The following is a 25477-nucleotide window of genomic DNA, read 5'->3' as shown; positions in this document are numbered from 1 at the left end:
AAAAAAAAAAAAAAAAAAAAAAAAAAAAAATCACATTAGGATTTTAATTTTCAGAGTATTGCTGGCAAGATTTTTTTTTTTTTTGAGATGGAGTCTCACTCTCACCCAGGCTGGAGTGTAGTGGCACGATCTCGGCTCGCTGCAACCTCCGCGCCTCGCCCCTGCCCCGCCCCGAGTTCAAGCGATTCTCCTGCCTCAGCCTCCTGAGTAATTGGGATTACAGGCGCCTGCCACTGCGCCTGGCTAATTTTTTCGTATTTTTAGTAGAGACGGGGTTTCACCATCTTGGCCAGGCTGGTCTCAAACTCCTGACCTCATGATCCACCCACCTCGGCCTCCCAAAGTGCTAGGATTACAGGCATGAGCCACTGCGCCCGGCTATTGCTGGCAAGATTTTAAAAGAAATTTACAGTCTTTACCATTAAGGTATACCATGAAAGAGAATGAATGGCACTGACACAACACTTGGTACAAAAATAAGCACTGTATGAAAAGGATGCACGCCTTACTAGCACAATTCATTTTCTCACCAATCCTTTGTCACGCCCTACATAATTTATGACAATTGGCCTAATTCACATCATTTTTGTTGTATAGTCAAAATGTTATGTTACAAGAACTATTAACACTCTTAATGCACAGGCCCTCAATATTAACACATTTAGAGTTGAAATCTTGGCCAATACCAAAAACTGAAAAAAAAAAAAAAACAAAAACCCCCACCAGATCACTTCCTGTATGTTGTCACTGTTAAATGACAGAGAAAGAATCATGTAAGATGACCAAAGCCACTACCTAAAAAAAGGTCAGGTTCAGCCAGGCATAGTGGCTTATGCCTGTAATTCCAGCACTTTGGGAGGCTGAGGGGGGTGGATCACTTGAGTTTCGGAGTTCAAGACCAACCTGGGCAACACAGTGAGACCCCTTCTCTACAAATAGAAAAATTAGCTGGACGTGCCAGGTGCAGTGGCCTGTAATCCCAGCACTTTGGGAGGTTGAGGTGGGTGGATCATGAGGTCAGGAGTTTGAGACCAGCCTGGCCCATATAATGAAACCCCATCTCTACTAAAAATACAAAAATTAGCAACTGTAGTCTTAGCTACTCGGGAGGCTGAGGCAGGAGAACTGCTTGAACCTGGGAGGCAGAGGTTGCAGTGAGCAGAGAGCATGCCACTACACTCCAGCCTGGGTGACAAACAGAGACTCCATCTCAAAAAGAAAAAAAAAAAAAAAAAAAAAAAAATTAGCTGGACGTGGTGGCACACGCCTGTAATCCTAGCTACTCAGGCTGAGGTGGGAAGATCATTGAAGCCCAGGAGGTTGAGGCTGCAGTGAGCCATGATTGTGCCACTGTCCTTCAGCCTGGGTGAAAGAGTGAGACCCTATCCCCCCCAAAAAAAAAAAAAAAAAAAAAAGTCAAGTTCATTATTAAATAAAACAGTAAGAAACAATGGCTCAATTATTAGGAAAACAAGAAAATACCCCTATTCTTTTCCTACCCACCTGCTGGCATTTCTTGAGCACATCTGGGGTTCGGTGCTCTGCCAGAGACTTGTTATAGAAATGGATGGCATCCTTGTACTTTTCTTCTTTGAAGTAGGAGTTGCCAATTCGAGCATACGCTCTGATAAAGAAAGAGGGACAAGGACTGCTTAGGACAAAGAGATAAGGTCAGCTCCTGCAGAAAAACACACCTGCAGCTAGAAAGGCCCGCATCAGTGCCTTCAACACCTTTTGTCTTGCCTCTGGTGACCTTCTTGCCAGCCCTTTCTTAACAAAGCAGATTCTATGGCCAGCAGCCCTCCTCCCCATGCAGAGAAACTTAAGTCTTGGACAGCAAACCCTCCGCGCTACTCAAGGTATTCTGGAAGGTCGAGCCTACTTGGCAATCTGTCGATAGTCTTCTCGGTTTTCTCTCCCCACTTCAATGGCTTTCTCACAAAGCTCCCGGCACTTATTGTAGTCGCCCTTTTCAAAGTATACCGCTGCCAGGCAGGATGGTTAAGAAGGAACAGTCAGTCCTTACTTCTTCCCTCAGAGACACCCAACAATTCCCTTGCCCCTTGTTTCTGGGCCTCACCTGCTTGATTGGTAATGTAAGTCATGTTGGTGGGGTCCAGCTCCTTGGCTTTGTCATAATGCTTCAAGGCTGTGTCAAAGTCTTTCTTCTTGTAGGCATCGTTCCCCAGCTCTTTTTCCTTCAGTGCCTAGATGAGGTTTAAGAAGAAGTGAGTGCTGAGGAAATCTATCTCAGGTGACAAAGACAGCAAGAATCTATGATCTGTCACAAGTTCTGAAATACAACTAACATGCATAGAATTCTAGCAAGTTCTCCTGAAGGCCTCATCAATCAGCTATAGATAATACAGTTAAGTATCAGCCGTTAGAATGAAAACTAACTTCATCTTTGCTTTCTCTGAAACTCCTCCTTTTCCACCTACTCTCCTGGATCTTTGTCAGGAAGCAGAGCACTTCTTTAGGGGAGAGCAAATCCCTTTGACTTGAAGCAACCGGTGAGGACAGCAGAGTTTTGGACCAGGCTTTATTCTGAGGCTGCAGCAGATCTGGTGTCGGTCTTGTGGTTGCCTCAGGGTCTTAGTTGTCAGGGAACCATAGCAGAGGGGGTGGTGAGAGGATGAGAAGCGGCTGAGTGGCACGAGTCTTCGGCAAAGCTCACTACCGCCCACAACGGAGGGCCTTTTTCCAGCTGAGACACCCTAAACAACCAACGCTTACCCATTTCAAGGTGCTAAATTTGGCAACAATCTGCTGTTCCAGTTTACAAGGAGGGAAATGAAATCGTTGAGGCGCATGCCTCCTGCTCTAAAAGAGTGCTGCTTAGCGGACACTCCCAACCACACACCATGTCCAGCCAGGAAGCAAAGGCCTAAGGATTGATGTGGACAACATTCTTCTGGATCACGACAAGGACGTGAATTAATCCCAACTTTCCAGTCTTGCTCTGACCAACATTCACACTGGCAGCAATGAAGCCGCTGTGGCGACCATGGGAAGGGCAACTCCTGCTGCTCACTCTTTGCTACACGTTACTCCTAGGAATTCTCTTGTGAAGCTCATCTTTTTTTTTTTTTTTTGAGACAGAGTCACCCAGCCTGGAGATCTCGGCTTATTTCAACCTCTGCCTCCCGAGTTCAAGCGATTCTTCTGCCTCAGCCTCCGAAGTAGCTGGGACTACAGGCGCCCACCATGACACCTGGCTAATTTTTGTATTTTTAGTGAAGATGAGGTTTCACCATGTTGGCCAGACTGGTCTTGAACTCCTGACCTCAGGTGATCTGCCCACCTTGGCCTCCAAAAGTGCTAGGATTACAGGCGTGAGCCACGACGCCTGGCCTGAAGCTGATTTTTTAACATGCTAACCATTCTAATGAATAATAGCCATAAGTTTAGCACATACTAAAGCACTCAAAATAGTTACAGGTGGGCACAGTGGCTCTTGACTGTAATCCTAGCTGAAGCAGGAGCATCGCTTAAGGCCAGGAGTTCAAGACCAACCTGGGAAACACAGCAAGACTCCGTTTCTAAAAAAACCACAATAATCATGGTCAATCAAGGTCAACAGATGTCCCCATTCAACATAAAGATTTCTAGTTGTTTATAAATAGGTGACAGTGAGGAGAGAAAAAAACAAGACCTGCTTCTTATTCTCTGGAAGATCTTCTTCCATTGGCTCTGGCTTGGTCTCCTTTTTGGGAGGCGGTGGTGGTGGAGGTGTTGCAACCTCTTCCTCCTCATCCATACTGCCCAGATCGACCCCAAGGAGGACGCTGAGAGTGGTCATGATCCGGGGATCTTGTAGTTTCCTAGTATTGATTTAAAAAAAGAAAGAAAAATTGTAATTACTCCTCCCCACAATCAGTATTTTAACTCCCACTTACTATTAAAGTCATATTCCTGTGTTTAGAAGCTCCTCACCCATCAAAAGATGGCTAGATTTTGCACCACTCCTGAGTTACAATTGAGGAATACTCAAACCATCAAAACACCATCTAAAATAGAGTCAACAAAAATAAATAAACTGAAGTCACAGATAGCCGGGCACGGTGGCTCACACCTGTAATCCCAGCACTTTGGGAGGCCAAGGCGGGCAGACCACTTGAGGTCAGGAGTTTGAGACCAGCCTAGCCAACATGGTGAAACCCGTTGCTACTACTAAACATACAAAAATTAGCCGGGCGTGGTGGTGTACACTTGTAATCCCAGCTACTCAGGAGGCTGAGGCAGGAGAATCGCTTGAACCCAGGAGGTGGAAGTTGCAGTGAACTGAGATCACACCACTGCACTCCACCCTAGGTGACAGAGCGAGACTCCATCTTGAAAAAATAAAACAAAACAAAACAAAGTCACAGAGGTCAAGTTTATTCCTCAAGGTTGGCAGATACACAGAGGAATGAGTTGTTTTAGGTATACTTCCATAGCTGATCTCAGGAGCCAGTGGATTGAGATAGAGATGGATACCAGTACAAGATTTAGACACATTTTTACACATGAACTTCAACCCTGTTTCCACTCTGATACACCAACAGAGACAGTAGGGCCTAAGTAGATGGAAAGGATGGGGTTGACGCTAGATCAGAATTCTAGAAGAGCAGGCAAGAGGTGTATATAGATGACAAGGAACATTCTAGATTACTGTGATATATGCTCCCCTGACCCTTTCTATAATTACAGATAAATGACCACCACCTACTGCTCTGCAGAGAATAAACAAAGGCAGAAACTGCAGTTTAGACCAGGGAACCCTCTGCTGTGAGGTTACAGGAAGAAAGCATTAACATTCCCCCTGATTTCCAGAACCTTAATGAGCGGTGTCCACTTACGTGCCCAGGTCAGAAGGCTTGTTTCGTAGCTGCTCTATCAGCTCCCGGTAGGTAGGATCACTGAGTAGTGTCCTTGTCCTGGGATCACTCTCCAACTTCTGATACAGATTAGGCATGTTGAAAGGGTTCATGAATTTTCTCTCTGTCCGAGTAAAGGAAAGCACATCACTATGAAATGAGTTCACTAGAATTACTGTGTCCCATACCCTACCAGACTGACATTTCTCGGGGGGAAGACTCAAAATTAATCCCATTAATAATAAGAAAGAAAACTGTGCATGGTACCTACCTGCCAACCTGGCCTCCATATTCTGTAAACCCTCTTTCAGTTGAGGGTTATTTGCCTCGTGTTTTAAGCCCTCCTCATAAGTTCGCTTCGCTTCTTCAAAGCGGTTTAAGAACTCTAGAGCTGCTGCTTTTCGTGAATAGCCCTTAAACCACCAAAGACACGCACAAAGTAAAGAACACCCAGAGGTAATCTAGAAGATGAACTCAAAAAAGAACAATTCTACTTTTATGGGGGAAAAAATGAGTATTCACATGAAGGCCAAAGAGAAAAAAACGAGAGGAGTAGGCTACGAGGCCAAGGCTGCTACTTTAAGGATCCATCCAAATAGCAGAGGCACATCCGCCCCACCCCGTTCACCTCTGATCAACTGTGGTCAGTTACTTTGGCAACATTTTTTTTCCTTTTTTTTTTTTTTTGGTAAAGACAGGGACTCCTTATGTTGCCCAGGCTGGTCCCAAACCCTTGGGCTCCAGTAATCCTCCTGCCTCAACCTCCCAAAGTGCTGGGATTATAGGCGTGAGCCACTGCACCGGGCCTCTTCCTCCTTTTTTTTTTTTTTTTTTTTTTTCCTGAGACAGGGTCTTGCTGTGTCACCTGGGCTGGAGTGCAGTGGCACGATCTCAGCTCACTGCAACCTCCACTTGCCAGGCTCAGGTGATCCTCCTGCCTTAGTCTCCTGAGTAGATGGGAGTACAAGCACATGCCACCATGCCTGACTAAATTTTTTTGCATTTTTAGTACAGACAGGGTTTCACCATGTTGTCCAGGCTAGTCTTGAACTCCTGACCTCAAGTGATCCGCCCACCTCAGCCTCCCAAAGTGTTGGGATTACAGGCGTGCGTCACCGCGCCCAGCCCCAGCCTCTTCCTTCTTAGTACCAAAAATAAAGCCTGTATTACAACTAATGGCTACCTTAGATTTAATGAAAAATGCCATTTCTGAGGAGGATACTCAAACAGGGAGGTGGGTAGGTAACTATCAGTGTATCAGGACAGGTAAACCTCAGGCCACCAAAAGGCATTTCTGGAGAGGTCTGAAGGGCCTCTCTCCCTCCAGTGCCCACAGCTGACCTTGCCCCAGTCAGGCTTTAGGTCGACGGTCTTGCAGCCATCCTCGTAAGCCTTCTGGTAGTCTCCTTTCTTGGCATAGGCAGCAGAACGGTTGCTGTACAGCACGTGGTTGTGAGGATCCAGCTTAATGGCTTCGGAGTAGCACTGTAAGGCATCATCGATGTTGCCTGCACTCAGGGCCTTGTTGCCTTTCTCCTTCAGCTCACTGACCTGAGGGGAAAGGAACACACAGCTTCTCTATGATGTGCCCATTTAATCCTAAGCTTTAAAGACAACACTCATTCTTTTATGTAGTTACCAACAAACAAATAGGTGCCTTTACAGATCAGAAGAGAGAAAAGCAGTTCATTTATTTAATTTCTCACACCTTCCCTAAGGAGTCAGCAAAGAAAAAATAAGCACGGGCAAAGAGCCCAGGCTGCACTCCACGCTGGCCCCCATGTGACGAACGAGGGCTCTGCCACTCTTACGGTCTCCACATGGAGCTCACGAAGCCACTCCAGAATGTACCACATGATCCTTCCATGGAAAAGTCAATTCATTTGCCACAGATTTCCAAAGCATCCAAATGACAAACAGAGCACAGCCCTCGTCACCCCTCACAGGAAGAAGGTGGGCGGAATGGCACTGATACATGCTCCAGTGACCCAAAGGCTGTGGGATGGCAGTGGAGGCTTCTCTTTCCTGTGAGCGGCAAGATGCTTGCCTATGGTGTAATTGCCATCTCCTCCCATCAGAGAAGAACTGGTCTCCATTTCCTGGGGTGGCAACATGTTGCCACATGATGGACAAATCTTCATTAATGGGTAACAGTCAAGCTAGCCCCCCAAATTGATTCCTGCCATTCTTAAATATTACTACATTACAAAGGGGATGGAGGATAAAGAAATGCTACTATGGTTTAAACCTCTCCCTTCTCAACCATACAGAGTGCACGAAGTAAGGATACAGCGGGCTTTTGTTTTGTTTTGTTTTGTTTTTTGAGACGGAGTCTCACTCTGTCACCCAGGCTGGAGTGCAGTGGCATGATCTTGGCTCACTGCAACCTTCGCCTCCCAGGTTCAAGCGATTCTCCTGCCTCAGCCTCCCAAGTAGCTGGGATTACAGGCGCATACCCGGACGCCTGGATAATTTTTGTAATTTTAGTAGAGACGGGGTTTCACCATATTGGTCAGGCTGGTCTTAAACTCCTGACCTCAGGTGATCCACATGCCTTGGCCTCCCAAAGTGCTGGGATTACAGGTGTGAGCCACTGCGCCTGGCGGGATACAGCAGTTTTAAAAAGTGAGGCAGCTCTGCCTGGCCGCCCCACCGACTGGGAAGTGAGGAGCACCTCTGCCCACCTGCCCCACCATCTGGCAAGTGAGGAGCGCCTCTTCTGGGCCACTATGCAACCCTCCAAGTGTGAAGTGACAGCCTTGTGTGTGATCTTTCTGCCCTCCCCAAGTTTGCATTTTCCACATTAAAGTTTACTTTTTAATTAAAAAAAAAAAAAATGTGAGGCAGGCCTTGGCCCTGTCAGAACAGGGTGCTCACTAAAGGGTTTCTCCTCACTGAGCTGCCCCACAAAAGGTCAGGTGCCCCACAGCAGCCTACCTGAGGGCAGGCAACCCCTCGAGAAACTCATTGTATTTATTATTATTATTTTTTGAGACGGAGTCTTCCTCTGTCCCCAGACTGCAGTGTAGTGGCACGATCTTGCCTCACGGCAACCTCTGCCTCCCAGGTTCAAGCGATTCTCCTGCCTCAGCCTCCTGAGTAGCTGGGATTACCGGCACCCACCACCACGCCCAGCTAATTTTTGTATTTTTAGTAGAGATGGGGTTTCACCATGTTGGCCAGGCTAGTCTCAAACTCCTGACCTCATAATACACCTATCTCAGCCTCCCAAAGTGCTGGGATTACAGGCGTGAGCCACCGCGCCCGGCCATATTTATTTTTTTTTAAAGATGGCATCTCACTCTGTTACCAGCCTGCAGTGCAGTGACATGATCACAGCTGACTGTAACCTTGAGCTCCTGGGCTCAAGCAATCCTCCTGACTCAGCCTTTTTTCTGTGTGTGTGTTTTTGTTTTTTTTTTTTTTTTTGAGACAGAGTTTCACTCTGGTTGCCCAGGCTGGAGTGCAATAGCGCGATCTCACCTCACCACAACCTCTGCCTCCCAGGTTCAAGCGATTCTCCTGCCTCAGCCTCCTGAGTAGCCGGGATTACAGGCACGCACCACCACATCCGCCTAATTTTGTATTTTTAGTAGAGACGGGGTTTCTCCACGTTGGTCAGGCTGGTCTTGAACTCCTGGCCTCAGGTGATCTGCCCGCCTTGGCCTCCCAAAGTGCTGGGATAACTGGTGTGAGCCACTGCGCCTGGCCAACTCAGCCTTTTAAGTAGCTGGGACTACAAGTGTGTGTCACCACGCCTCGCTGTTTTTTTCTTTTTGTGGTAGAAATGGTGTCTCACCATATTGCCCAGGCTTGTCTCAAACTCTTGGCCTAAAGCAACCCTCCTGCCTCAGTCTCCCAAAGGTGAGCCCCCACACCAGACCAAAATATACCTTCTAAGAGGTAAACGTTCTGTGAGATAGAGTTATGTCACCGAAGTCACTCACTCATTCTATGTATTATCCACTCACCACCCAGTAAACTGATGCAAGAAATAATTTTGTCAAGAGAAATGATTTTAGGCTGTAATCTCAGCACTTTGGGAAGCTGAGGCGGATGGATCACCTGAGGTCAGGAGTTCCAGACCAGTCTGGCCAACATGGTGAAACCCTGTCTCTACTACAAATACAAAAATTAGCCGCTGCCAGGTGCGGTGGCTCACGCCTGTAATCCCCGCACTTTGGGAGGCCCAGGTGGGCAGATCACCTGAGGTCAGGAGTTCGAGACCAGCCTCAACATGGAGAAACCCCGTCTCTACTAAAAATACAAAAAAAAATTAGCCGGGCGTGGTGGTGCATGCCTGTAATCCCAGCTACTCAGGAGGCCGAGACAGGAGAATTGCTTGAACCTGGGAGGTGGAGGTTGCGGTGAGCTGAGATAGCGCCATTGCACTCCAGCTTGGGCAACAAGAGCGAAACTCAGTCTCAATAAATAAATAAATAAATAAATAAGCCGGATGTGGTGGTGCATGCCTTAGTCCCAGCTACTCTGCAGGCTGAGGCAGCAGAATCATTTCAACCTGGGAGGTTGCAGTGAGCCAAGATTGCACTGCTGCATTCTCACCTAGGGGACAGAGTGAGACTGTATCTGAAAAAAAAAAAAAAAAAGAGAAATGATTTTGGAATCCTCAAACAGAGAGATCAGGAACTTCCATCAATGAGAGACCTTACAGAGGCAAGGGCAGAAAGAACCTGCCAAATTAAGCAAACAAGGGATAAAAAATCCTAGAGCCCAAGACGGAGGCCAGAAGACAAAGAGTTAACAAAACTCGAGTGGTATCAAGAGGCAGCTGGTGAAGTTCCTGCCTATGCTTTAGAAAAGCATTTTTCAGACACAGTACTGATCGGCAGTGGGTCAGGAAATCAATTTTGTAGGTCATGACCAGCATTTTAAGAGACCAAATGGGACAAAAAATACCAGCATACAGTGCACATAACAGTAAATACTGTTTTGCTGAATGTGTTACATGGCTGTATGCCTGAGCTAGGTTAAATGTAAGAAGTGTATCATTGTGGGATTTGAAAGGCCCCTATTGAAAAAAAAACAAGCCTGAACATTCAAAATCTGTCCAACTTGTTTTTTTTTTTTTTTTGGAGATGGAGTCTCGCTGTCATCCAGGCTGGAGGGCAGTGGCACAATCTTGGCTCACTGCAACCTCCACCAGCCGGGTTCAAGCAATTGTCCTGCCTCAGCCTCCCATGTAGCTGGGACCACAGGCGCGCGCCACGATGCTCGCCTAATTTTTTTTTTTTTTTTTTGAGACGGAGTCTCGCTGTCACCCAGTCTGGAGTGCAGGGCGCAATCTTGGCTCACTTCAAGGTCCGCCTCCTGGGTTCAAGCGATTCTCCTGCCTCAGCCTCCCAAGTAGCTGGGACTACAGGCGTGTGCCACCACATCCAGCTAATTTTTGTATTTTTAATAGAGACAGGGTTTCACCATATTGGCCAGGCTGGTCTTGAACTCCTGACCTCGTGATCCACCTGCCTCGACCTCCCAAAGTGCTGGGATTACAGGCGTGAGCCAGTACGCCTGGCCCTTTTTTTTTTTTTTGTATTTTTACTAGTGACGGGGTTTCTCCATGCTGGACAGGTTGGTCTCAAACTCCTGACCTCATGATCCGCCCACCTCGGCCTCCCAAAGTGCTGGGATTACAAGTGTGAGCCACCGCACCTGGCCCAACTTGAGTATTTTCTAAACTAAAATACAAACCTCACAGTTGAAAATGAAAACAAAAGGCAGAAAAATCGTGTTTGTTTTCAGGAATAGCTTCCAGATGGTGGGCTCAAACACACCTGGGGTTAAATGCCAGGTCATCTGTACAGCTGCCATGCCAGTTTGCTGTCCTGAGTTAAGTCAAATATTCATTCACCATCTACCTACCTATACATGCACTTCTATCACGAGTGGTGGTGATTTAAAAACAAACATTTTAAGACCAGGCAAGGTGACTCACGCCTGTAATCCTAGTGCTAATACAGTGGGAGGCCAAGGCCAGAGGATTGCTTGAGCCTAGAAATTCGAGACCAGCCTGGGAAACAGCAAAACTCCCGTCTCTACAAAAAAATTTTAAAATTAGCCAGTTCTGGTGGTGTGCCCAGCTACTCAGGAGACTGAGGCAAGAGGATCGCTTGAGGCCAGGAACTTGAGGCTGCAGGGAGCTATGATCCCACCAGGGCACTTCAGCCTGGGCCACAGAACCAGACCCTGTCTCTAAAAAAAAAATACAAAATAAATTTGGTAACAGAAATCGTTTCGGTGTTTTTTTTTTTTTTTTTTTTGAGACGGAGTCTCACTCTGTCACCCAGGCTAGAGTGCAGTGGCGCAATTATGGCTCACTGCAACCTACGCCTCCAGGGTTGAAGCAATTCTTCTATCTCAGCCTCTCCAGTAGCTGGGATTACAGGCCTGCGCCACCATGCCCCGCTAACTTTTGTACTTTTAGTTGAGAGGGGGTTTCACCATGTTGGCCAGGCTGGTGTCGAACTCCTGACCTCAGGTGATTCGCCTACCTTGGCCTCCCAAGGTGCTGGGAGTATCCGCGTGAGCCACTGCGCCCAGCCGAGATCCTTTTTTTTTTTTTTTATGAGACGGAGTCTCACTCTGTCGCCCAGGCTGGAGTGCAGTGGCGTGATCTCAGCTCACTGCAACCTCCGCCTCCTGAGTTCACGCCATTCTCCTGCCTCAGCCTCCAGAGTAGCTGGGACTACAGGTCCCACCACCACGCCCGGCTAATTTTTCTTTTGTATTTTTAGTAGAGACAGGGTTTCACTGTGCTAGCCAGAATGGTCTCGATCTCCTGACCTCGTGATCCGCCTGCCTTGGCCTCCCACAGTGCTGGGATTACAGGCTGAGCCACCGCGCCCGGCCCCAGATCCTTTCTTAAAGGTAAAAGAGCGACGTCTTATTCCAGAAATCTTTTCCTCACCTATACTACAGCCCATTTAACCCTAGATACAACTGAAGTATTATATGGGCACAAAAAGTTTACTAACTTCATTTCCACTCTTGTTAATACAGCAAGGAAGCTCAAGCTTTGCCTAAAGCAGCAACTGCTACAAGAGACCAAAGGCTCAGCTTTGTAGCTCACACCAAAAAAAGGATGGTAGTCACTACTCCATCGAGATGTCTTATTTAAGGGGAGCGTGTGGGCGATCTCAGTTTTACGGCCCTGAAGTAAGAACCAGATACCAGGTATAGCTTCAGAATTGTCACCCCCAAGTGTTACGGGCCTGGAGCGAAGAGGGTAGTACTCCCGAGCGGGAGGATAATTTCTCGGAGGTTGGTAGAGGTTTCTTGGAGGTTGTTTTGTCCTTTTTCTTCCAATGAATCATTGCAGCTCAATGACAGCTTCCAATGGAACAAAACCTCTAGGCCTCTCACAACCACAAGCTACTGAGGACATAACCAAGTCACTGAAAGGAAGCAGCAACCGCTACAAACTCGGCCCCTCAAATGCTCAATAGAGGCCCATAACTTCCAGCAGTTGATCTCTGTAAATTGTCTACAACCACCCCCGGGTAGTCAGAAACCCATCTTTCAGACCCACCTTTCGGAAGTGTCGGTCCTCGGTCACTCCACAATCACACACAAGCATACAAAAAGGGGGGGAGGGGCCGCAATACATTTGTAAAACACTGCCAGTGATGGAATTCGTTCCAAGGACTTTTGCGGCACCCTTCCCTTTCCTGCATCAGGTAGAGTCGGTCTGTCGCTCCTCAGACCCCCGCTCAACGCTCTCCCACCCTGACCTTCTCAGATGTAGAAGTGTAAGATTTGCCCCAACTGGATCCCAGGTTGCTAAGATCCTCGGCTGCTCCCAGGGTATTCCCGTCCCCGCTCCCTGGATCCGTCCAAGTTCCTCGTGGTTAAGTCCCGAGCTGTTTCTCCGTTGGCCGTCTCAGATCTCCCCAAGGGCTACCTCGCGGGTGCGGACCCCGGCCCCTGGCCCACCTCCACCCCGCCCCCTGCGGCCCGCACCCTCCCCAGCATGGCCCGCAGCCGCCCCCTCGGGACGCCTTCAGGACCCGGTCGCGGCCCCTCTTCCCGCCGCCGGCCGGACTCACACAAGCTGTGGCCTCCTCCCGGTCCTCCTCGCCCAACCAAGGGGCGATGGGCGCTCCCCAAGACCGGCCTCGCTACAGATCCCGCTCCCGCCCGCCGCCCGCGGCCCTCACCTCCCCGCCGCCGCCCCGTCCGGCCCCAGCACCCAGCTCCCGTCGCCTCGATCCGGCGCCCGCCCCGCCCCCCTACCGCGGCCTGGCCTCCGCCGGTCCCCGAGCAGTCTCGCGGCCTCAGCCTGCCCCTCCCCCTTCACCTGCTCCATAGCGCAGCGCGGCTCGGAACCCCGTTGAATCGAATCCGTCCGCTCCGCGTTCCCAACCGCACGCGCCGCCTTCTGGAACCTACTAGAAGCTGCCGGGACCCCGGCTCCCGCCCCTTCCTCGCCTGCTCACTGGTCGAGTTCTTCTAGGGGGAAATCTCTGTGCTGCTCTACTATTGGCTTGAGGTCCAGCCCATCATCTCCACTTCCCTCTCATTGGACAGCGGGGAGTAATTCCCTCAACCCTGCCTCCCCCGCACCTCAGGATTGGGCGCTCCTCTATAAACCCACCCATCCCAGGCTCCACGAATGGAGGGAGGAGCGGACTTCTGCGATACGGATTGGTCTTTTGCACTGCCAATCGTAGCCGCGCTGGCCGCGCCCATTGGTTCTGTTCGTTCTGGAAGTTTCCACCTCTCCCATTGGGCTGCCGGACTCCACGTCGGAACCGCCTTCAGAATGAGAGCGATTCCAATTGGGCGGAGGGTTGCCAACTCTTTGCACTGATTGGTTTAAATAGCTGCCCTTCAAAAGGCCGGGTTTCGCCCCGCCCGTGGCATATGGGAGTACCGGCTACAGTCGGGGTCTGTAGCTGTGTCTCCGGCGGTTGCGGGGCCTGTGGGTTGCTTTCCCCCTCGCTCCCGAGTGCTGCGAGTTCCAGGCGGTCCCCGGGATCGCCAGCGGCACAGGGCCCCAGCCCTTCGCCCGCGCATCGGGATGGGGGTCCTAGTCGGTGGGAGCTGCCTGGCCCTCGAGCGCCAGCTGCCCGCGTTGTCCAGCGCCCCGGCCTCGGCCTGGCCCTCCTGCATCCTGGCTGTTAGGTTCTGAATGTTCCAGAAATGCCACGTGACCGCGAGGGCGCTTGGGCTGGACAGTCGGGGGATCTCACCGCGGCGGGTCCGGCTGTCCCGCTGGGCGTCCTCAGTGGAACCGCACACCCTCTCTGAGCGCGCCGGTCGTTTGGTCCTGTAAGGCCAAGGGGAATTGGTGCGGTGTTTAGCACGCGGGAAGCACTTAACGAGAGGGAGCTGCCCCTCAGCCATCGTGAGTCCGATGTAAAGGAGTGAAGGAGACGAAGAACGGAATCAGTAGTTGACCGCCTATGAGCTGGCGAGTTGTGGCCTGGTAGGGCCTTAAATCCCAGCCCCAGAAGTCAGAGGCAGGGCAGGCACCCCAAAGCGTGGAAGAGATGCACCTGCGGAGTGAAAAATGCTGCTATTGCTTCTAGGGTCAGCTGTGGTTCCCGGAACAAAGGAGCCGCATGACTCGGGTCTGGCGATGATCTTGGGCTCTGCAGTGTCCGCATCCTTCCCCCTCTCTGGGTAATGCTATCTTCCCAGGGTTTAAAGTGTGTCCTCTCTGCTAGTAGCTTGTCTCCACAGCCTCATCTTTAATTCCACCTGCCCCACCCATTTTGGACACTGCAGCCAAGTTGCAGCAGGCCCGCAAACCTGGTAATCCCTCATTTGAAAGTGCTGGAGGCTTTAGGATGGGGTTCAGGGCCTGTGCAATCTAACCGCCTGCTTTTTTTTTTTTTTTGAGACGGAGTTGAGTCTCACTGTCTCCGAGGTTGGAGTGCAGTGGCGCCATCACAGCTCATTGCAGCCTCAACCTCCTGAGCTCAAGCCATCCTCCCACCTCAGCCTCCCAAGTACCTGGGGTTACAGGCAAGCACCACTATGCCTAGCTAATTTTTCTATTTTTTTTTTTTTTTTTTTGTATAGACGGATTTCGCCGTGTTGTCCAGTCTGGTCTTAAACGCTCGCTCTGTTTCTCAGGCTAGAGTGCAGTGGGGCGATCTCGGCTCCCTGCAACCTCTGCCTCCTGGGTTCAAGCAATTATCCTGCCTCAACCTCCCAATTAGCTGGGATTACATGTGTGCGCCACCATGCCCGACTAATTTTTTTATTTTTAGTAGAGGCGGGGTTTCACCATGTTGACCAGGCTGGTCTCAAGACTACTCACCTCAAGTGATCCCCCCGCCTCGGCCTCCCAAAGTGCGGATTACAGACATGAGCCACCGTGCCCAGCGGTTTTGCATTTTCAATTGTGGGGCACAGTGAGAAAAGACTTGAAGAAAGCAAGGGAGTGAGATCCATGGAAATGTAGTGGAGAACCTTGCAGGCCCATGGAACAGCCAATGCAAAGGACATGGGGTGGGAGCTGCCTCGGGGTAGCCAGGATGGCAGGAGGCACAGCTGCCGAGAGGAAGCAGGGGCCAGGTCTTGCAGGGTTAGAGGCCATTGCCACTCCCGAACACATTGGCAGGTTTTGAGCAGAGAAGTGACATGATCTTAGTTTTCTCAGGATCCCTCTGGCTGCTGTGTGGAGGAAGAGGGGAGGGTGAGAGCAGGGATACCTCTTAGGAGGCTGTGGCAGTAATCCCAGGGAGCCAGGATGGGAGCAGAGGAGGAGACGGGAATTGGATTCTGGATGCATTTTGGAGGGAGCATGAAGGAAAGCGTGGTCAAGGGTTCCTCGGAGGCCTTGGCCTCCTCTCTTATTCATCTACATCCATTCTGTCAAGGACACCTTTCATTTCTTCTTGGCACTGTCTTCAGGCCACCACACTGCTGCCCAGCTGACCAGCAGTGGCCTTTCCAGGCCTTCCATCTTCTCTCTAGCAGCTTCTCTCTGCGTGGCCAGGTCCCATTTCCCACACACCTTTTTTTAGAATGTGTTGCACTGCTCTGGGTGCAGGGTTGTAGCAGTGACCAGGGCAGCCCCAGATGAAGCTTCTGCTCACAGGAACCTTTTCTACTGAAACAGATGATACCTAAACTCTCAGCTGTGTGACTTTAAGCAACTTGCACAATCTCTCTGTACTTCAGTTGCCTCCATCTTCAAATGGGGATTAAAAAGTGTTGACATAGTGGTTGTGAGGATTACATGATTTGATATTTTATAAAGCACTTAGAACTTGTCAAGAAGAGTGCCTGGGGATTGCCTAAGGTCAGGAGTTCGAGACCAGCCCGGCCAACATGGGGAAACCTCGTCTCTGCTAAAAATACAAAAACTAACCACGCGTGGTGCACGCCTGTAGTCTCAGCTACTCGGGGGGCTGAGGCAGGAGAATTGCTTGAACCTGGGAGGTGGAGGTTGCAGTGAGCCAAGATTGCGCCACTGCACTCCAGCCTGGGCAACAGAGCAAGACTCGGTCTCCAAAGAAAAAAAAAGAACAGTGCCTGGCTACAGAATAAGAACTACGTGGATTTATTAAATCAAAATCGGTGCACAAATGATCATTCTTAAGAGTGAGTGCTACAGAGAACACAAAAGGCAAGGCACAGAGAGATGACCTGGGAGGCAGGGAAGGAAAGCACTCCCAGAGGTGAGTGGTTAGTGAAGGCCTCTCAGAGATGGGGCAAGGAGAAGCCTAGGGGGCACAGGGCGCCACACAGGGCAACAGAAGATGCAAAGGTCCTGAGGCCAGGGCAAATTTAGAATTTTTTTTTTTTCTGATGGAGTCTTGCTGTGTTGCCCAGGCTGGAGTGCAGTGGCGCGATCTCGGCTCACTGCAACCTCCGCCTCCTGGGTCCAAGCAATTATCTGCCTCAGCCTCCAGAGTAGCTGGGATTACAGGCATCCACCACCATGCCCGGCTAATTTTTGTGTTTTTAGTAGAGACAGGGTTTCAACATCTTGGCCAGGCTGGTCTTGAACTCCTGGCCTCATGATCCACATGCCTCAGCCTCCCAAAATGCTGGGATTATAGGCGTGAGCCACCGCACCCGCCCCAGGATTCTCTTTATCTTTTTGGGCCGGGGTGGGGGGGCGGGGGGACAGAGTCTTACTCTGTCGTCCAGGCTGGAGTGCAGTAGCGCGATCTTGGTTCACTGCAACATCTGCCTCCCAGATTCAAGCGTGAGTAGCTGGGATTATAGGTGCCTGCCACTACGCCCGGCTAATTTTTTTTTTTGTATTTTTAGTAGAGATGGGATTTTACAATGTGGGCCGGGCTGGCGTGAAACTCATTACCTCCAGTGGTCCACCTGCCCTGGCCTGCCAAAGTGTTGGGATTACACAGGTGTGAGCCACCATGCCTGGCCCTGGCCCAGAATTTTTTTTTTTTTTTTTGAGACGGAGTCTTGCTCTGTCACCCAGGCTGGAGTGCAGTGGCGTGACCTCGGCTCACTGCAAGCTCCGCCTCCCGGGTTGACGCCATTCTCCTGTCTCAGCCTCCCGAGTAGCTGGGACTACAGGCACTCGCCACCAAGCCCAGCTAATTTTTTTTTTTTTTTTGTATTTTTAGTATAGACGAGGTTTCACCGTGTTAGCCAGGATGGTCTCGATCTCCTGACCTTGTGATCCGCCCATCTTGGCCTCCCAAAGTGCTGGGATTACGGCGTGAGCCACCGCGCCCGACCTTAGAATTTTCAAGAAACCTAAGGAAGGCTTTTTTGTGCTCTAAGTGTCCTTGTCTGTAAGGTAGGGGGGATGAAGTGCCCTTGACTTCCCAAGGTTACTATGCAGATTGAACAATATAATCCTCCCGGGTTGGCCTTGAGTCTTGTCAGACCTGAAGCTTATGGCAGTTTGAGAGCTCGCTTTGAGAAAAGAAACACACAAAAATGAGGTGTGTGGCTTTAGAAGGAGCACAGATGGGTTCCCCGATGTTTAAGCTGCTTTAGTGTTACAGTAAAGCCACCTCTGAATACCCAGAAGTGTTAGCTCTTATAACTTCCACCAACTCAGTCTTCTCCAAGCCTGTTGGTGGACTCAGAGGAGGACAGGGAGGCAGCCACTCTGGCCGGCCAGGGCCGTCTTCCCAGGTCCCTGGAACACCAACTACAGCTGCATCCTGGCCTGGGCATCACGTGACGTCCCAGAGTGATTCATGCTGCTATTTCAGTGCTGCTGCAGTCAAGGGTAGGGAGAGGCATGGTGAGGCTGTATCTGGAATCAACTTGAAGGCCGTAGTTCCTGCAGCAATGGCACTGAAGGTACAGTGAGGGTGACTGAGTCTCAGCAGAGCAAATTCCCAACTTTAAAGTTTTCTCAGTATCAGAAAAACTAGAAGAGCTGGATCTCAGTGTAGGTGGGGAGTAGGGATTAGGGAAGGGCTGCAGCCCAGAATTTGGGCTCTGTAGACCTGGAATTTTTGTTTGAAACTCCTAAGAAATCTCTTAATTTCTTACTTAACCGAGTGATCCTAACTTGTAGCTCTTCTGCAAAGATAGAATTGGCATCCTCATTAGTGGGGAAAATAAAGTACTGTAGAGTTCTGCCTAATTCCGAGGACTTGTATAGAGCCAGGCACTGTGCCAGATGCTTCAAGGAATAAAATGATAATTATTATCTAATAATTATTAATCAGAGAACCCTGGAGTCCAGTCCTGGGCCTTGCTATTCACACCCACCTCCCTGGGAGATCCAGCCAGTCTCGTGGCTATAAATGCCATCTCAGATGACTCCCATAATTCTGTCCTCTGCACAGATCTCACCCCCAAGTCCCAGACTTATCTATCCAGCTGCCATCTTGACATCTTCGTTTGGATGGCTGACGGACTTCCCCGGGTGCTCAAATCATAACTCCCAATATCCCTCTCAACCCGCCTGCCCTTGACTTCCTCTTGCCAATGGCATCATTATTCTTCCAGCGGCTCAGGCTGAAAACTGTGGAAGCATTCTTGACTCATCTTTCACAGCCCACATCCAGTCCATCAGCTAATTCCATCAGCTGGACGCAGACCCCCGGGACCCCCTCAGGGTGTGGGGGGAAGGAGTGTTGCTCCTTGGGCTGGTAAATGGCCAGAGTCAGAGGTGACAATGTGCTAGGACACCCTGCAAGGGGCCCCCTCAGCCTGGGCACCCAGGCCATATATAGCCTCTGTAAGATGTGGGGTTGGGTTGGGGGATGAGAGGAGAGACTCTGTATTTCAGGGGACTGCTGAGGTGAGGCCAACTCGGCAGCAGCCACGGCACACAGTGGATCAGAGCCCTTCCCAAGGGTTAAGGACCATGTGAACTGGGAACGGGATGAGTTCCTCACAGCTGAGTAGGATGGAGGCTTACAGTCAGAACAAGGTGATCCCAAGGCAATGGTTTTTTGTTTTTTTTTTTTTTTTGAGACAGTCTCTTTCTGTCACCCAGGCTAGATTGAAGTGGCGCGATCTCAGCTCTCTGCAACCTCTGCCTCCCAGGTTCAAGCAATTCTCCTGCCTCAGCCTCCCAAGTAGCTGGGATTACAGGTATGTGCCACCACGCCTGGCTAATTTTTGTATTTTTAGTAGAGATGGATTATTCCCATGTTGGCCAGGCTGGTCTTGAACTCCTGACCTCAGGTGATCCACTCACCTCAGCCTCCCAAAGTGCTGAGATTACAGGCATGAGCCACTGCGCCCGGCCAAGGCAATGGTTTTCAGCTAGGGTGTCCCCAGCTGTCATTTGGCAATGTCTGGAGACATTTTGAGTTGTCATAACTGAGTGTGTGTGTGTGTGTGTGTGTGTGTGTGTGTGTGTGTGCGCACATGCTGTAGTGGCCAGGGATGCTGCTAAACACCCTACAAGGCACAGAATAGCCATCACAATTATTTGGCTCCAAATGTCAATAGAGCTGAGGGAGAGAAATATTAATATAAACACAGCAGTTCCTGCACACCTGAGATTGAGGCTCAAGGGTGAAACCTGCCTGCTACGTGGCAGGCAGATTGCAACTGACCACAGCTAATAATATGACACCCAATGGCAAGAGAAGGACGTCAAGGGTCACTGAGGGAGATGAAAGATGGTGCATATTCGTTGACACCCCCTCATTGCAAAGTGGGAGGTCTGTGTCCCCTCCCCTTGAATTCCATGGAGTTGGGACTACTCTGACCAATAGAATACAATAGAAATAATATCTTGCAGTTTCCAAGCCTTACAAAACTGGCAGCTTCCACTTCCTGTTTCTTGGGACACACTGTCTTGGAGCCTGTGCTGCCACTGAAGAAGTCTGAGTGCCCTGAGGCCACCATGGTGTGGGGAAGCCCACGCTAGCCTTGTGGCAAGCCAACTGTTCTGCAACGCAGCGTGGGCTCCAGGTAACGTGAAGGAAGCTGTCTTGGGCCCTCTAGCCCAGCCCAGTCTCCAGCGAATCCCACTGAGTGACCCTAGTCGAGGCCACATGGAGCAGAAGAATCACCTAGCTGAGCCCTGACCCACAAAATCTTGAGATGGAATTAAATGGCTGTTGTTCCCAGCCAGAAAAGCAAGGTAACTTAAGGTAGTTTGTTCCACAGCAGTAGATGACTAGAAGTCACCCCCAAGGATTTTTACCTGCACTTTCCCCCTCGCCACGTATGGCAGAAATTCTCGGGAATTCTCATGAGCCAGTGTCATGCTAGTGCTTGTTGCATCTGCTCCTCTCCAGCCGCCCCAGCCCGCTGATCCAAGCATTCTCTAAAATGACTCCTGTTGTGTCGACTTCTTCCCACCAGGAAGACGTTTCCTCCACTGCCATGTGCTGGACCCCAGTGCAGAGCCCAGGGCATTGTCAGTGCTTAGTGTTTGTCGAATGAGCCAGTGGAACTGGTCACCCTCCACTGCCCTGGGGGTCCCTCAGCCTCTCCCAGAAGGTCCCTTGGACCTTCCCTCTGGGCTTCCTCACTCCCTTTTCTGCTTATTCTTTTCTGAGCCGAATTGTTGGAGCCCCTCAGATCCAAATGGCCCAACCCCACTGTCTCCTTTCCAGCACCTCTGTTGAGAAATACCAAGTGGTAGAGAGTGTGCCTGTGTGGTCGTGGGTGGGATACGTGCCTCTTCTACACCACCCGTAGGAAGGTACGCTTAGCAATAGCTATTGAAAACACAAAAGTGATTCTGCTCTTAGGAATGTCTCCCACAGGTGATCCTAACCTGGTGGCACAGGACGTCTCACGCAGGACTGTCTGGGACAACAAAAGGGTTGGAAACCACCTGAGTCCAACCATGGAGGACACTGGAAAACACGATGCTGCCTCCATAGGATGGGATATTGTCAAGTGTGAAGAAACAACATTTGGGTAGATATTGACATGGCAGTGACATATGGTAGAATGAAAAAAGTTAGCGGTTGTGATATTGTGAATATAATAAGTATGCATATTTGGGTTTTACTTCCAGTTCCTGGCACAGAGCTCCTGAAACACTTGTAATTTCTTGAGTGATAGTGGGAGAGGAGCATCTTTTGTTACTCATAATGAGCCCCTTATTTATGCTAATGAGGTGACTCTTGGCGCATGAGGGTGGTAGCCAGGGGAAGGGGAACCCAGGAAGTGATTAGAGGGGGGAGGGGAGATGGGGTGGACATTGAGTTAATCACCAGTGGTCAAGAATTAATCAATTACACCTGTATAATGAAGCCGCCATAACACTCCTAAATGAGGCCGGATATAGTGGCTCATACCTGTAATCCCAGCACTTTAGGAGGCTGAGGCGGGTGGATCACCTGAGGTCAGGAGTTCAAGACCAGGCTGGCCAACACGGTGAAACCCCGTCTCAACTAAAAATACAAAAATTAGCCGGGTGTGGTGGCGCACGCCTGTAGCCCCAGCTGCTCAGGAGGTTGAGGCAGGAGAATCGCTTGACCTGGGCGGGAGGCAGAGGCTGCAGTGAGCCAAGATTGCACCACTGCACTCCAGCCTGGGTGACAGAGCAAAATTGCATCTCAAAAAAAAAAAAAAACAACAAAACACAACAACAACTAAATGACAGGGTTCCGAGAAGAACATACGGAGGTGCTGGCAGGGTGGCGTGATCAGAGAGCACTTGGAGGCTCCGCATCCTGCCTTCCACACCTTACCCTATGCATCTCTTCCATCTGGCTGTTCCTGAACTTGTATCCTTTATGATAAACCGGCAATAGTAACTAAGGCTGGGTGCAGTGGCACATGCCTGTACTCCCAGCTACTCGGGAGGCTGAGGCTGGAGGATTGCTCGAGCCCAGGAGTTCAAGGCTGCAGCGAGCACCACTGTACTCCAGACAGAGACACTGTGTCTCAAAAAAAAAAAAAAAAAAAAGTAAGTAAACTGTTATCCTGAGTCCTGTGAGCTGTTCTAGCAAATTATTGAACCTGAGGAGGGGGTCATGGGAAGCCCCAATTCGTATGTCAGAAGTATGGGGGACCCAGGACTTGCTCCTGGAGTTTTAAGTGGGGGCAATCTTGTGGGACTGGGCCCTTAACGTGTGGGAGCTGATGCCAACTCCAGGTTGATAGTATCAGAATGGATTGAATTGTAGGACACCCAGATGGTGTTGGAGAGTTGGTCAATGTGGAAAAAAAAACCCCACACATTTGGTGTCAGAAGTGTTGTGAGTGAAAAAAAAAAAAAAGAGCATAGTAGTGGAACAGTGTGTATGGCTGAATCCTATTTTTGTAAAAATAAAATTATGTGTGTATTTCTTCACATATGATTATACATGCAGGGAAAAAATCTACGATACGCAGCCAGTGGCTAAAGGAATTACCTCTGTGGACTGGGAACAGGGAGGCGGTGTGCTGTGATAGTTTGCTGGGGATGTCATAACAGAATGCCACAGATGGGGTGGCTTAAACAACAGAAATGTATTTTCTTACAGTTCTGGAGGCTGCAAGCCCAGGTTCAAGGCATCAGCAGGTGTGGTTTCCTCTGAGGCCTCTCCCCATGGCTTGCAGATGGCTGCCTTCTTCCTGCATCCTCACGTGGTCCCTCATCTGCACTCCAGCATCCTTAATGTCTCTCTGTGTCCAACTTTCCGCCCCCTGCACTTTTTTTTTTTTTTGATGGATTCCACCCAGACTGGAGTGCAGTGGCGTGATCTCAGCTCACTGCAACCTCCACCTCCTGGGCTCAAGTGATTCCCCTGCCTCAGCCTCCCTAGTAGCTGGGATTACAGGTGCGTGCCACCATGCCCGGCTAATTTTTGTATTTTTAACAGAGACAGGATTTCACCATATTGGCGAGGCTGGTCTCAAACTCTGACCTCAAGTGATCCACCCGCCTCGGCCTCCCAAAGTGTTGAGATTATAGGCGTAAGCCACTGCGCCCAGCCCCGAACTTTCCTTTTAAAAGGATATCAGTCAGGCCACACGCGGTGGCTCACACCTGTAATCCCAGCACTTTGGGAGGTTGAGGCGGGTGGATCACTTGAGGTCAGGAGTTTGAGACCAGCCTGGCCAACATGGTGAAATCCTGTCTCTACTAAAAATACAAAAATTAGCTGGGCGTGGTGGCAGGCGCCCGTAGTCCCAGCCACTTGGGAGGCTGAGGCAGGAGAATTGCTTGAACCTGGGAGGCAGAGGTTGCAGTGAGCTGAGATCATGCTACTGTACTCCAGTCTAGGCAACAGAGCAAGACTCTATCTCAAAAAAAAAAGGACACCAGTCAGACTGGAGTAGGGCTCACCTTAATGGCCTGATTTTAACTTAATTACCCCCTTTTTTTTCTTTCTTTTTTTGAGACAGAGTCTCACCCTGTCACCCAGGCTTGAGTGCAGTGGCGCGACCTCAGCTCACTGCAACCTCTGTCTCCCAGGTTCAAGTGATTCTCCAGCCTTACCCTCCCAAGTAGCTGGAATTATAGGCGCGTGCCACCACGCCAAGCTAATTTTTGTATTTTTTAGTAGAGATGGGGTTTCTTCATGTTGGTCAGGCTGGTCTCAAACTCCTGACCTCCGGTGATACACCTGCCTTGGCCTCCCAAAGTGCTGGGATTATAGGTGTGAGCCACCGCACCCAGCCTTAATTACCCCTTTAAAGGCCCTATATGCAAATACAGTCACATTCTGAGCTACTGGGGGTTAGGGCTTCAACATAAGAATTCAGGCAGACACGATTCAGCCCATAACAAGAGCTTTCATTTTTTTTTTTTTTTTTTTTGTAGAAACAGGGTCTCACTATGTTGCCCAGGCTAGTCTTGAACTCCTGGGTTCAAGTGATTCTCCAGCCTCAGCCCCGAGATTAGCTGGGGCTACAGGTGCACCAGCATGCCCAGCTAATATTTTTACTTTTATTTTTTTTTTAGACGGAGTTTAGCTATTTTTGCCCAGGCTGGAGTGCAATAGTGTGATCTTGGCTCACCACAACCTCTGCCTTCCAGGTTCAAGCAATTCTCCTGCCTCAGCCTCTGAAGTAGCTGGGATTACAGGCATGCACCACCACGACCAGCTAATTTTGTATTTTTAGTAAAGATGGGGTTTCTCCATGTTGGTCAGGCTGGTCTCGAACTTCCGACCTCAGATGATCTGCCCGCCTCAGCTTCCCAAAGTGCTGGGATTACAGGCGTGAGCCACCGCGCCTGGCCAATATTTTTATTTTTTGTGGAGTCAGGGTCCTACTATGTTTCCCAGGCTGGTGTTGAACTTCCAGGCTCAAGCAATCCTCCTGCCTTGGCCTCCTAAAGTACTGTGATTCCAGGCCTGAGCCACAGCACCCTGCTGGCTTTCACTTTTTACTTTATTTCTATGCTGTTAAAATGTATTACAATAAACATTACTTTTAAAGAATTTTGTGCACTTCAATCCAAATGTCCCTGAAGCATCTACCTCCTTCCTGGGCCTTCTCTGAAGTCAGAGTAGGGGCAGCTGAAGCCCTCCCTCTGCCGACTCCAGGGACGAAACCCCCTGGCCCACTAAGGCCCTTCCCCTGGGGAGGGTGGTGTAGGATAAGAATATTCAGGGCTGGACGCAGTGGCTCACGCTTGTAATCCCAGCACTTTGGGAGGCCGAGGCGGGCAGATCACGAGGTCAGGAGATTGAGACCACGGTGAAACCGTCTCTACTAAAAATACAAAAAAATTAGCCGGGTGTGGTGGCGGGCGCCTGTAGTCCCAGCTACTCGGAGAGGCTGAGGCAGGAGAATGGCGTGAACCCGGGAGGCGGAGCTTGCAGTGAGCCGAGATTGCGCCACTGCACTCCAGCCTGGGCGAGAGAGCGAGACTCCGTCTCAAAAAAAAAAAAAAAAAGAATATTCAGTATCCGTCTGGCCCTCTCAAGAGGACTTTCCCAGACAGCTGACATGGTTTTCAGATCACTCTGCCAAACATCATGTAGAGGCTGGGCACAGTGGCTCACGTCTGTAATCCCAGCACTTTGGAAGGGCAACGTGGGTGGATCATCTGAGGTCAGGAGTTCGAGACCAGCCTGGCCAACATTGCAAAACCTCGTCTCTACAAAAATACAAAAGTTAGCTGGGCATGGTGGCATGCGCCTGTAATCCCAGCTACTCAGGAGGCTGAGGCAGGAGAATCACTTGAACCTGGGAGGCGGAGGTTGCAGTGGACCAGGATCGCACCACTGCACTCCAGCCTGGCCAACAGAGTAAGATTCCATCTCAAAAAAAAAAAAAAAAATCAGGTGGAG

At 50.0% G+C, this 25477-nt stretch overlaps 1 protein-coding gene across 1 annotated transcript in view; it reads right to left on the bottom strand.

The window, feature by feature from the left end:
* STIP1 (stress induced phosphoprotein 1) overlaps positions 1-13281 on the bottom strand; it is an 18293-nt gene extending 5012 nt beyond the window's left edge. Inside the window, exons 1-8 of the mRNA XM_032153212.2 lie at positions 13174-13281; positions 6201-6410; positions 5131-5272; positions 4842-4983; positions 3656-3824; positions 2081-2207; positions 1883-1985; positions 1504-1624 (exon numbers count right to left, since the gene is read on the bottom strand). Of these exons, the coding sequence (XP_032009103.1) occupies positions 1504-1624; positions 1883-1985; positions 2081-2207; positions 3656-3824; positions 4842-4983; positions 5131-5272; positions 6201-6410; positions 13174-13182 (1023 nt within the window). The 5' untranslated portion in view covers positions 13183-13281. The remainder of the gene's footprint in view (positions 1-1503; positions 1625-1882; positions 1986-2080; positions 2208-3655; positions 3825-4841; positions 4984-5130; positions 5273-6200; positions 6411-13173) is intronic.
* Positions 13282-25477: the final 12196 nt, after the last annotated feature.

The sequence above is a fragment of the Hylobates moloch genome, unplaced genomic scaffold, assembly GCF_009828535.3.
Source record: "Hylobates moloch isolate HMO894 unplaced genomic scaffold, HMol_V3 SCAFFOLD_5, whole genome shotgun sequence".
NCBI classification, from domain to species: Eukaryota; Metazoa; Chordata; class Mammalia; order Primates; family Hylobatidae; genus Hylobates; species Hylobates moloch.
The sequence above is the reverse complement of the archived record's forward strand: the minus strand, read 5'-3'. Positions and strand labels throughout refer to the sequence as shown.